Source organism: Stegodyphus dumicola, chromosome 12 (assembly GCF_044657685.1).
Source record: "Stegodyphus dumicola isolate Sdum_Otavi_A_Nest chromosome 12, ASM4465768v1".
In the NCBI taxonomy this organism is placed as follows: domain Eukaryota; kingdom Metazoa; phylum Arthropoda; class Arachnida; order Araneae; family Eresidae; genus Stegodyphus; species Stegodyphus dumicola.
The window spans coordinates 78,322,451-78,336,501 of NC_140779.1; the positions used below are offsets into that span (position 1 = coordinate 78,322,451).

At 31.5% G+C, this 14,051-nt stretch overlaps 1 protein-coding gene across 2 annotated transcripts in view; it reads left to right on the forward strand.

Annotated features, from left to right (window-relative positions):
• LOC118197275 (corticotropin-releasing hormone-binding protein-like) overlaps positions 1–14,051 on the forward strand; it is an 88,154-nt gene that overhangs the window by 64,360 nt on the left and 9,743 nt on the right. For both annotated transcript variants that reach the window (XM_035368771.2, XM_085806613.1), the window contains exons 4-5: positions 8,008–8,218; positions 12,609–12,793. In XM_035368771.2, the coding sequence (XP_035224662.1) occupies positions 8,008–8,218; positions 12,609–12,793 (396 nt within the window). The remainder of the gene's footprint in view (positions 1–8,007; positions 8,219–12,608; positions 12,794–14,051) is intronic.

Below are 14,051 nucleotides of genomic sequence, written 5' to 3' on the forward strand. Positions count from 1 at the left end.
TTTTATTTTAAACATTTAATAATGAATCCTGAAATAACCGTCGTGAATTCAAAGCATTTCTTTTTATGCTTGACAAAAATACCGTTTATCAACCACAAATGACATTAATTAACCTTTTTAAACTCGGAAATGGTGGAGAAAAAAGGCTCATTGTTTGTTCTAATTATGCACGAGATTGATCCTATTAAAATTTTCTAGCAATTCTTTCCTCATTAGCGGACACAAAAAGTAAATGGCTACCTTTTGTAAATGCCTTCCATGTTAGAATCCTTTCAAATGATTAAATTAAGGCTACAGAAATTATTTCATTAATTAACATTTGTTGCTAAGCCAATGATTTTAGGAAAATAAAATCTTAAGAAAGTTACATTCCGACTAGAACTTTAGTCGTACAAATGAGAAGTTTAGTATTATTTAAATAATGGGTGAAAAATTTAATTGAAAATATTTCTTATAACGAAAAACTGCTTTTAATTCCATGTAATAAAAGAAAATTTAACTTCTTTTAATCAAGTGCTTGAAAATTACGCAATGGATAGTATATTAGGTAAAGTTAGCTCGCAGTTCTATCATGCGCCTGATTAATTGCAAATTTGGAAGTGGCATTAAATCCACCAAGTTTTGTAGTCGGTGCGAGTGCCTGTTAGACTAGGCGCGTTTTGCATATATAAGTAAGATTTCAAAGTATGCAATCTGCAATACTCTCTTTGCTCTCCATTTTAATCTTTGCTCTCCATCCTAAAATTACAAGAGTCATATAATTCTTACATAACGCTAGTGACTCATGAATTTACACAGTGCTTCAGCTAACTTCCACTTTTGGGAAACAAAATTTAAAATTAACCAATAGTAGGAAAGCTGAACCATTCTGAATTAAGATTTCACTTTGAATACATCATATTCTCTCTTGCTTCCATCCCGGTAACTTGCTTACTTTCCGCTGCTGCATTCTTTTTCCTCAGATATACATTCATTGAAGAATTGGCACACTCAGCGCCTATTTATCAGTGATGCATCAAAAAATATTTGTCTACTAAAAACGTAGATTTTTATCAAGAAATTAAATAAGTGCTCTACCAGCCCTGATTTACCGTTCTCTTATGTGTTCTCTCTCAAAAGTGGGTCGAAAGCTTAATAGTTAGCTAAGTAGAGAGATTACCTCAATAACGTGTAGTACTACAGGGATGCTGGCCTAGCTTCTATCTGTATTGATTGCAAGTGTCTCAAGGCTTCTTTCCAAACTTGTTTTTAAAAAGTTGTTTTTGTTAATGTTTCCGTTGTATGATAGGTAGCACTGTACTTGGCAATATTCTTTATTAGCAGATAGTTCTTTTGATGCATCGAAATCATTGTGTAGTGTTGCTCCCTTTTATATTGGCTCACCAGCGGCCGAGCGGTAAAGTCGCTGAACACTGGTAGTTCGGTGCGAGCTTCGAATCCCGCGAACGGTCTGGCTGCATGGGCGTTTTCGTGGTTTTCCCCATGTGTAACGTGTATACGAGCCAGTTTCCCTTAGAAAGTCCTCCACGAAGGCGTTAAACGTAATGTCGAGGAACCTAGCGAGCTTCTAAACGAATAATCGCTTAAGTTCAAGAACTGAAACGTAAACTCAAGAAGGGTTAATTATCCTTTATTTATTCAAAACAGAGATATGACAGTCGGCCCCTTTCTCAGCCTCCAGTTGAGCTTAAACACAGAATGTAAGAAATAATAACTAACTAATGACTAACTAAAGAGATTTAACCGAAACTAACACAATTTTAAATTAGTTGGCCCGTAATATTAAATTATCCAGCGAATCTAACAGAAGGCACGTAATACGGCCGAGCGTGGTAACAGTTAGAGTGACGTAGCTAAAAGGCAAACGCGCGATATTCAGGAATTCTCTCTTTGTTGAAGTCAACGGAACTTTGACTTAAGTCTACTTCTCATTTGCATGTAAAGTGATTCTAAAACCACGTTCTGGTAAGGAGTTGTAAGCTGAAGCTAAAAGAGGTAGGAAAGATGAACTAAATTAAAATAACTGTTATAAAATTAGAATATACCTTACAACTGAAAGTGACATTGTTAAACTGAGAAGTTTTGTGGAGTTTTGAATTAAATTCATAATTTCACTCTTGTGAATTTTTGAATTTATGCACAATATTTCAAAGATATTACACCTAAGCATTTTCTAAATAGTTTGGTCGTATAGCGTCTTGTGTCAAGTAAAAAATAAAACACGAAAAGAAGGCCTTCAAAGTACGACAGTTTTGGTTATATGATATATTTCAGCAAAGACATGCGAAAACTAGAATTATATGAGGATCTCGTAGTAAGGAAAATGACAACGGGAAAAGTGTTTCCAATAACCGATTTAGTCACATTCAGGCACACATTATAGAGATTAAAAAATTCTACTATCGAAATTATTTGAGATCCTATAAATTAAATATTCGGGAGTATCTTAACATATGAATATCACTAAAAGTTACGTTTTCGAAAGGAAATATTTAAAAGACAGTTTTGCATTTAAAAAAAAAAGCTTAATTTAGAAGTATTGTTATCAGATTATCACACACATTTGAATTTAATATTTAATATCTAATGGACTGATCACAAAGTTGCTCACATTTGAAATTTTATATTTAACGGAATTGTGTTTTAAACGACACCTAAATCGAAATACTTTCTTTGATTTAAAATACTTTAAGATAAAAAAATTACAATTTAATATTTTATCCTGAAAAAGAATTGTTAAGAACAACGTACTAGTTGCAGCTGCCTTGGAAATCTCCTTCTTAGGAATTTAGGAAAGTTTCGTATACATTCATTATAAGCTATTACAATAATTCAGATTTTCATAAATAATTGGCTATATTATTTGGTATATATTTTAAATTGGAATAATACACTAATTATTCAAAATATATTTAGTTGTGAAATATTTTTGAAAAATGTTTTATATACATATAACACTGTTTTGCATGATGAAAATGCTGGTAAAATATGCCGGAGATTTTTCCTAACTACAGGACACAGCTGTTTTTATTTTTGAAAAAGTCTTTCCTTTACCTTCTAAACTTCCCACCTACGTTTTCCTACCAGAATGAGTTTTCAGGATTACGATTTATGAAAATAAGGTAAAAATCAGTATTTAAGCTGAGCTGAATGTTTTGGAAGCAGAAAAGATGAAAAATTAGCAACGCCTTCGCCGGGAATCGAACCATGGACATCTGAAATTTCGGCTCAGTGTGCTGACCATTACACCACGAAGGCACCCTAGGAAGGCGGGAGAAATACTTTACACATTAAGGGCCAACTCTGCAAATTTGATAATGTGCAGCTCCGGTTGATTAAATTTATCTAGCATTGCTTAGTTCTATATTTTCTATTTTGACTTATGCTCAAGTGGAGGCTTCTTATACGCCCAGGAAGGGACATCTGTAAATATATTTTGAGTAAGAATTGAAGGGTATTTTAACCCTTCTCCGGAGTTGTTACTTATTGAAATAAGAACTCAGCGAATAATTACTACATAGTTTTTCAGTATTATAGCTTTCAAGGAACTCTGTTTAAGCTAGGATATTACACACATTCCAAATCTTCTTCATTTCAGCGTAATTAGTACGATTCCCATGCAGTAACTAAGTAATGCAAGCGCCAAGATGGGCGCATTAATTATTCGAATATTACATATGTGTTGCAACTTCCTTCCCCATAGCAAGTGCATATATGTATAAGCGTGCATTATACACATTATATTTGCAAAGCTATTACACATATTTACCGAAAACATATTCAGTTAAGGTATACTTATGCATTAATATCTGAAACACATGCCTTATGTCATATGTAACAGTACCTACATATAATTTTCCTTTATTTAGCGTTATTATTAAATGCAATATTGTTCATGCATAATTTTTTAAATTATAGCGAATATCTGCTTAGTGTGCATTTTTTAAAAACGTTGTTGATGTTGCTCATCCACAAAGACAACAAGGGCTATATCAGATCCATGACATTTTGCACTCTAAAGAAATCCAGAACGGACAATCGATTGTCAGTAAGATCCTGCTTAGAGAGCCCTAGGCAAGCAAGAATACGATCAGGCGAAGCTTGCTCAGAAGAACTCTTGAAAACCTTTGTGCTTTTATCTGCATATTGTGCATAAACAATGTGCTATTATCTACATAGATTTTACATCCATGTAACGTATGCCTATTTTTTAAATAATTACACTAATAATCGTTTTAAAAAAGCTAAAACTCCGTCTATTTAAATATAATGTAAGTTTTTATACTGAATAAATAATATTGTGCCCTCTTTGCTTATTAAAATAACTAGACGTTAATAGACTGTGTAAGGAATTATCCTTAAGTCTCAGGTACGTCAGAGTTTAGAATAAGGGTGTAAAGAACCATTTATTAACTCAATATTATTCGCAAATGACACCGACTTGTGCTTACGAAAGCCATCGCTTTTGGCTTAACTCAAATAGTAACAAATAACTTAAAGTAGAATAGAATTAAGTTAGCCTAACGACGTTTCAGATGTTACTTAACTCACAGGCAGGCTCTGGCTCGTAAAAAGTCAGTATAAACGAGCTTAATGTCTAGAAGCGCTCAGCGCCACCGAAATCTAATCGCTAGTAAATCAAAGATAGCAATGTGACCTTCAGGCAGGCAGAACACGCTCTAAACTCATCTTTCAAAACATTCCTTTAAATGCTAACTACATTTTACCTCATTTGAATTAACTCATTTACATTCTGCTAAGAAAGCTTGGATTGAAAGCGAGATCAGTAGGAAATGGTGCTTTTAAGCATAATTAACTGCTAAGTAACTTGAATAAATTCCCACAATTTTTACAGTTAATCTTTATTTTTCATGAAAATTGCATACTTTCGGTGTACTACAGAACTTTTATGCAAGTAAAGGGCACTACATTTACAAAGATGTAGTCACACAAGAGATTGTTTAATCGTACAATAATTAAAACCTACGAAAATAAAATCGTCAAAGCCTTCTTCTCATCGTAATTTATTCATAATTCTGAAGTGTTTCCTAAATGTACTGCAGTTTTTTTTAATGAATAACAGATACTTTTCATTCACATTAACTTACTAATTCTCAACTGAGATTCAAGTAATAAAGATCCTTTTATCTTAATTATTATGTTTCTTTTAGTATATTAACTTATTTATGCTTCTGTTTTCATTTCTGAATAGAAAACCAACCCATTATAATCTGCTTTGTTAGACTACGTTAATTATTCGCCATAATAATCATATTAGCTTTGTTCATAAATGAAAGATGTTAGCTACTTAAGCATATTAATTTAAGTGAACTTATCGTAAAATAAAGAAGGGTTTTGGTATTATTCCAATGATGTCATTGGCTGTACAGCAAAATACTGTTCGCCTGTTTTGATATGTATCTGGTTCCATTAAGTTAAGATTAATATTTCATACAGATCTGCTTTTAATGCTGGAATAAAAGGTAAAAATTTATTAATGAAACTTCATATACTATCTAGAAGCTTTTCCATTTATTATGTAATTAATTTATTTAAACAAATTGGTATCTAAATAATTAAATTTTGCGAATCCAAACAAATGCAAAGTATTGCATATATTTGGAGTAGCTAACAGGAAAGAGAACTCCCTTCCAAAACAAAATAAGAAGGAACCTTTATTCAAAATCTTTGCCTTATATTAAGTCAAGTAATTGAATAGAAAATCTAATAGTTTTGTTATTTGCAATATTATTGATATCGTGAATTAATAAATGTGCGCAAGATTCTAACTTAACTGTAGAATAAAATTTATCAACATTTATTTTTTTTAATAATATGTAAATATTTAACAACAGTTTTTTGCAAAAGCCAATTTATTAATTTTTACTTCCTCATACGAAGTAAAAAGGAAGCATTGTAAACGCGAAAAGTTTCAAGCATCATATTTCAACAAAGATATTCATTTTGACCGCTATCGAATGCAATTTAACGAACATTTTCTGAACTAGCTGATTAAACTTTCACGAAATTTTGGCGAATTATGTAAATATTACACTCGCATAACTTTAAAATCAATAATATAACTTTTGTTATATCAGAAGTTTAGCCTCAGTTCTTTTTGATACTGACATTATTTTCCTACTAACTATATGTAATTTCTTTATATCTCATACTTGTAAATAACTATATATATTACAAGCAATCTTTATTAAATATACAAAAGGCAAACAGAATTATTAAACTAAATAAATTTAATGCGAGTATAATACGGCAAGACGTAATATAGTCATGTAAAGAAAAATATGTCTTGACGGAGAAAAGGTCACGGTGAAAGGTGATGGCAAAAAAGTCCTATACCCTAATATATCATCTTCTCTAACGACTTGTTATCTCCTGTGTATCCTACACACTTCAGAGGCAATTTTAAGTTTAATTTCGGAATTTAAACTTAATTGTAAATTAAATTTATCGGCCTTTGGTACAAAATTTCAACTCTGATACACTCGTAATGTTCTTTGTGGCTCAAAGCCCGACATTTGTGTTTTTTTAAGAGGTAATCCTACTCTTATCATGCAACTATAACAGCAGTCAGTTTCCAGAATTGTTCAAGTAAATCCTCCAATTAATTCACAGATGTATGGCACAGCGGCCGCGCAGTATAAACACTGAATACTATTAGATCTAAATTCGATTCCTGGAGAAGGATCTGGCTCATGTGCATTTTCGTAAATTTTTCTGTGTTTAACGTTGATATGGACCAGCTTCTCATATAAAGTTCTCCACGAAGGCATCCCTTCCCTTAAGCAGATAGCCCTCGCAAGCTGTGCACAATCTAATAAACCAAGCCGTATTTGTCTGACGTACTAACAAACATGGAAATGCTTAATCTTCATGAATTTACTGCTGTTATAGCTTAAAAAAAGTTGCCATAAGCTGCAGAATTTATTTGTTAAAAACTTAAAAGATATTTTACGGTTCTTTGAATAATCCTGTATTATAATTTTCCTTTTTCAATCAGCCGTTTTCTGGCAACATATTCAACGTTGTTATTTGAAATTAATATTCCCATTAAAGTACACAGAGCGTGCAGACATACATATATGTAATACCTAATAATAAGGAAATTAAAACTACATTGCTCATAGATAAAGTTTCTTAATCGGAAGGTTTCTGAATTTGGAATTTAGTAATTATTTGTAAAACTATTGTCTGTATTTGAAAGGCACCGGAAGGCTATTTATCCAACTTCGGAAGATGTCTTTTGGAATACTATAATATTCGCAAATACAAGCAAAACTTAAGTGTAATAACCTAAACATTTTGGTTGGAACTGAGCTGCTTAACACTGCTTTATCGCATAAATACTGAGGAAGATTTTAAAGCAATTTAAAAGCGAAAAGTAATCTAAAACGTAGAGTAGAACTATTTAAAATAACAATGACAACCTAAAATTTGCAGATATTTGCGATATATTCGATATTTGCGAAACAAATTCGATATTTGCAAATCACGAAAAGTACATTAAAATTCATAAGCATAGTAGCTGATATTGGTACCACGATATATTAATACTGGCAAATAATCATCTTTTTATTATCTTTTAGACACTAGTGCATAAAAGGTCAAAAACAATAATTTATACTACCTTCCTTTTCATACATGTTTTCAAAGGAAGCAAAGCATTCTGTTTCATTTGTTACTTTTTCCCGAATTTTTGAACAGCCCACCAGCGGCCGAGCGGTGAAGTCGCTGAACACTGGTAGTTCGGTCCGGGGTTCGAATCCCGCGAACGGGCTGGCTGCATGGGCGTTTTCGTGGTTTTCGCAATGTGTAACGTGTATACGAGCCAGTTTCCCTTAGAAAGTCCTCCACGAAGGCATCCCTCCTCTTAGGCGAGATAGCCCTCGAGGCTTTGCCATAATCACACACACACTCGAATTTTTTATTAAGTTTTTATAAATCTACCCTGATGCTTTTAAAAGTGTTATATGAAAATATTGTGTGTAGGTGGTTGACGGATGGGAACTGAATGGACAATTTTTTCCGGGTAATGAAGATCATCCAAAGCCTGTGGAAGGAAGATTCACCGAATATTGTGGAGAAAACAGACCTTGGCACACCCTCTCTACATCACAAAATGTTGGCCTGCTGGAGTTTCGCATTCCTGTGAAAGGCGAAGGATTTACAGTGTCCGTTGAGTTTCGCCCTAACCCGAAGCGTAAGTATTCACTTAATATCGCCATACTGCGAAAGTTAAATTGGAATATTTTTGTTAAATTATGAGCATAATTTTCTTAATATCTTCTGCAATGCAACTTTTTCATTCCTGAATGATACTTACTCTGAACATGAATGAATATTTAAAACATTGGCATCAACAATTTCCGTAAAAAAACAAAATCAAATCTTACTATTATTGAGCCAAGGAATTTCGATCTGCAACGAGTAAAGTTTTCGCTAGAGTACTTTCTCCTTAACTATCTTTTAATGTCTTAAAAAACTTCCAAAAATTATCCTAATTTAATTCCCATGCGTCTAAAAAAATCTGAAAACGAAAGATGTATTTTTAAAATGTGCTTTCTCGACAGTTCTCAAGTTTAAAAATGTAGTCTGAACATTACAAGCGGTATAATACTTATCCCGCCCCAAAAAAAGAGAGCAAGTTGCATGAAGAAAGTACCAGCACGAATATAGATGAGTGAATGCGTTTGGTGGGTAGCAGGTGCGAAAAAAGAAGCTTTTTGAAATTCACCATAACTGGATATGTAAGTTCGCTTTCAAGAACAGAAGAAGAAAAAAATATGCATTTATTTGCCGTAGCTAAAATAACTTCGTACTTGGTAACTGCTCTGAGAGAAATTTTGTGTTCTTTTATAACAGCTCAATATAATTTTCACTGTAAATCTTTCTTCTTACCTTAATGCAGTTTAATGCTCCAATATTGTCAAAATTCATCAAATATCGTAGAAGTTAAATATAATTCTCTTTTTAAAAGTTATTCATTGTAAACCCATTTTCTCATGTTTTTTAAACTCTTAAATGTTGTTTACTGAAATCTCATTCTTTTGATTTGTTATATTTCTTTAGTCCTTTTTTAGCTTTGAAGTCCACTAAATTGTTAAAATTAATAACATATTAAGTTAAAAAATATTTTTATTTTTAGAGAACCGGCAACAAAATAAAATTATTATATTTCAAAATTACTTTTATTTTTAGAGAACAAACATCAGTCTGACAGGATATTTAGCCTCTCTTTAACTTAATTATAGGATTTAAAAGTAAAATTTATAATTTTATTTTTAGCCAAGGAGTGCTAGCTCGAGGGCTATTAGTCTCGAGATGGAACTTCGCGTTGAATCACTGTAAAAGCTGAAACACTTTCCAAATTGCTGCGGCTAAATATTATCGCACTGTATTATTTTAAAAGAAATTAAATATAGGAGAATGGGAGAATGTGTATGAATATAGGTATGTTACTCGTATTGGGAAAGACGACAGTACATACAGCCATCAAATTTTGAATAACGTGATCCTCTACCCGAACATGCGCACTTGGAAGCCCAAATTTTTAATTCCGAATCTGCTTTATTTTCGATTTCACATTTTGTAAAACTTCAGTGAATTTTATTAATAAACTCAGCGATTTCAAAGCGAGCAATGACAACACTGTACGTAAAAAGCATGTCTAGCTTCAACACGCGAGACTGTATATTGGAAATTCTAAAGATATGCTGTTTTTAAATATTTTGTGATACAGAATTAGAAGAGAATCTCGAATAGAATTTTATGTGGTTTAAGTGCGAAGAACATAACATTTAATAAAAAAAGGTAATACACAAAACGTTGGGAAAACGCCCCTTTTTGCGTAATATAAAATCTGAAAGATTTCAGGTTTTACATCACGCCCAAAACTTTATTAAAGTTTTTTATGCTAATTAAAGCTCTTTACTATTTTCTACTTAATTATTAGACTAAGATTATAATTGGTGTATTTAATTATGGCAAAGCACACTAGGGCTATCTGCCTAAGAGGAGGGATGCCTTTCGTGGAGGACTTTCTAAGGGAAACTGGCTCGTATACACGTTACACATGGGGAAAACCACGAAAACGCCCATGCAGCCAGCCCGTTCGCGGGATTCGAACCTCGGACCGAACTACCAGTGTTCAGCGTCTTTACCGCTCGGCCGCTCCTAAGATTATAAAACTCATAGTATAATAATTTTTTACTTCCGATGACAACTGCTTGGAATTTTGCAAAAAAGGAAAAACAAAATCTGAAATCTTTAATTAATTACATACAAATTAATTACATACAAATGGGCGTTTTCATTTAACGTTTTTTATGTTACCTTTATTTATTAAATAATGTTCTTCTCACTTAAACCATAAAATTCAATTCAACAGCAATATCACAAAATAAATTAAAAAATTTTAAATATCTAAAAATTTACGATACACAGTCTCGCGTGCTGGAGATAAAAAATGTTTTTTTTCCCGTGCAATGTTGCCATTTTTCGCTTTGAAATCGTTGAGTTTATTAATCGGAAATTCGTTAAAGTGTTACAAAATATGAAATAGGTAATAAAGCAAATTCCAAATTAGGGCTTCCAGATGCCCATATTCGGTGCAAGATAACGTTATTCAAAATTTGATGACTCTAGGTACCGTTGCTTTACCACAATGCGAGAAACATACATACAATTGTGCAGATTCTTCACTGTTTAATTTCTTTAAAAATAACACAGGGAGATAATATTTGGTGGCAGCAATTTGAAAAGTAAAAACGGACATTTAAATCTTTCGACGCAGAATGCCAAAACGAAATTAATACTCCTTCTCTGCTAATGCTCCTTTGGGATAAAGAAAAAAAAGGAAAAGGGGGGGGGGAAAGAAAAAAAATGCATATTTTTTCAAAGTGAGTATGAATTTATATAAATTTACGAAATTTGAAAATAGTGGTACAGTCGGTCATAATAAAAAATAAAGTGTCTTACTTTCTATTATTTAAAATACACCCTCATTTTCGTTTTCATCCTAAAAACTTCATATTTAACTGCTTCAAGAATGCAAAACATTTACGAAAATAAAATGATAAATAATGAAATCGTTTCCTTTAATATATCAAATTGATATTTTTAGAAAGCTTATGTATTTATTTGGTTTGTTTAATAGCTACCTTAAATTCTTAGCAGCAAAAAAATTTTATACACTTAATAAACATTAACAGACAACTTATTATAATACAATTTCCTTAGTAATTTTGATTAAACTTTCATTTAACATAAAAAATTCAGTTTTCGGTCGCACTTGCTTGTAACAACATAACAGATGAAATGGTCTTTAACTAATTTTTATATTTTATTGCAATATCTAATAACTTCATTAGCTACATTAAATGCATTTTTTGATAATTTATCTCCTTATTTTATCAAAATGCAAAATATGACAAAGTGGCGTTTTTTAGTTAAGTATACCAAAGCAGCCATTTTAGAGGAGAGTAAATTAATTTACTCTCTGGAAAAAAAAGAAAATTTACATACACATAATACAATAAAAGACAATAAAGAAAGAAAATCGTCTTTGATATCTAATCGTAGTTAGTCACTTAATTATAATTTTTCAACTTAGATTCTGAAATAATTAATTATCAACAAAACCTTTTCAGTTGAAGAAATGGAATTTTTTGAAAATTTTGCATGTTAAAAAATTACTTTATTTAGTTAATGAATTTAATTATAATGCAATTCCTCTTATGCTTTCAAAATTCTAATATAATTTAATTTACTTTTTTAATGTCACTTAATTTATATTTTTTTTTAATGTTTGACTACTCTTTTGTTGATGAATAGCGTTAATCTTGTTTTTCTTTGCTTGTCCATCGATTTTCCTACAAATTTGTTGTTTGCTCTTTCAACATCTGGAAAGTCTTTGGTTCCCGAAGAAGGGAGACCTAAACATATCGCCATAGAAATCAGCAGAATGTTTAATCAAAACTTAAGCTAATCTAAGATAACCTTTCCTCTAATTTTAAATGTTCAGATTAACTTTAATAAATAATAAAATACAATATTTATTTAAACAACTTTAGTAAACACTTTCTGAAGATATTTTATCATAAAAGTGCAATCGTTATAAACAAAATTAAAATGATGAAGAATAATCGCGATACAAATATGAAAATTTATACTCCAAAAAAGTGACTTTTTTCTTAATGCACACTTTTGTTTTGATCGAAATTATTCGACTGTAAATGTTAATGTTTTCTAGAAATTAAAATTGACATTTCTGGTCTCTTATTCCAAGATAATTTTCCAACAAGACCAGTACATTTTAGCCAATATTTTCCTTTAGTTTCTTTTGCCAACTATAACTGCAAGAAAATTGTAAAACAGGTTGAACAACTGCCAACACTTTTTCGCGATTTTGTAAATTGCGGAAATATCTTGGTGCCTTTACCAATCAAACAAAAAACGTAAATTTTAGAATATCTTTTACTGACTTTTAAGTATTTATATGCTTAAATTTCAGCAACATTTTGTGTAAAGAATGCTTCTCTTATATATGTGCTTTCACTGCGTTGTAATAAAATGTGAAATTACTCCTTCAGCATGCAATGCAGTGTTGCAGCAGCCATCTGGTATTTATACGTTGAGAAATTATGGTGAGAGAGTGAACTGCACAATGTCCATAATTTTCCCGGAAACTTTCCAGATCTTGGCCAGCAGCGTAGGAAGCCAGTCTATGCCCATTACTGGAAGGACCATGGATGTGGAAACAGGAATTGTGAAAAAGGTGACATTGGTTGAACCTCTAATGTAAAGGCTATTTATACGCAACTGTATGTAGTTTTTCTGTGTTACTTTACTTATGCTTTTTAATTCAAACTGTTTTCCGTTGAATTATACCTTTTACTGCTTTAAGTATTTTGCAAACTTAAGAATAAATTAACAAATATCTTCTTTTGCTTCAAAATTGCTGTATGAGTCGCGTTTTTCGGTTTGGTGTTCAGAAATTTAATGAAAAATTAAAATTCATTCTAAAAAACGTGAAACAGTCATAATATTAGAGGAAACAAACGGTAATAACAAAACCTTTATTTAACAAAAACGTAGTAAATAAATAAGTTTTAATCAGTCAATGAATCCAAAAATTTCTTAATTCGGTGTTTTTTTTTAATCTTTCTTCAACATTTCACATTTTAGAAATAAATGCATAGTATTTTGCTGAAAACAACTGGTCTTAGCATATTACAAAAGCAAAGAATAGTGAACGTTCTCCCGAGAAGTTCACCGTAATGTTTAATGTATATTGGTTATCATAGAGGGATGCGGTATATTTACATACTTGCTAAAAGGCTGTCTAAAATTGCTGAAAATAGTACGGTTTACCTGAAATGGTTGCCTGCCTCAAATATTTCGGATAAACGGGGCTGTACTATATAGCAGAATATATAGCTCTTTCTAGGCATGAGAATATTTGATTAATTCGAAATCATTAGCCGGAAATGTTTTAAATATTACCTTTTGTCTTAATTTTACATTACAACATATTTATCAAGAAGATGTTAGAGCTTACTAAACTGGGAGTTAAACTGCATTATTTAGTTTCGCCAAAAGCACACATGGATTACGTGCTTAGTTATCCCTTCTAATTTTGATAGAAACAGCTCAGTGTTACTGGCACTTAAATAGATGACCCATTTATTTCTTATTAGCATTTACCTTTGCATACTTATCTTAGAACTGATTACTTAACTATCAAATTAAAGTCAGTTTTCTGTATTGTAAAATAGACGGCATTAACTGCTATTCTTATAAAGGAAATTTACAAGAAATATTTGCAACTGCATTAGGATTATGTATAAATATTTCAAAGAAGATGACACTGAATGGCAATATTAAAATAGCGGTGTAGGCGACAAAAAGCGGATGAACGAAGGTTAAAATTCCTGCACTGCAATAAACGTTAAGTAACAAAGAATAAAAAATTTTAACGAATGATATATATATTGTTATACGTATAACTGCAAGTAAACAGTATTATTCTTTAC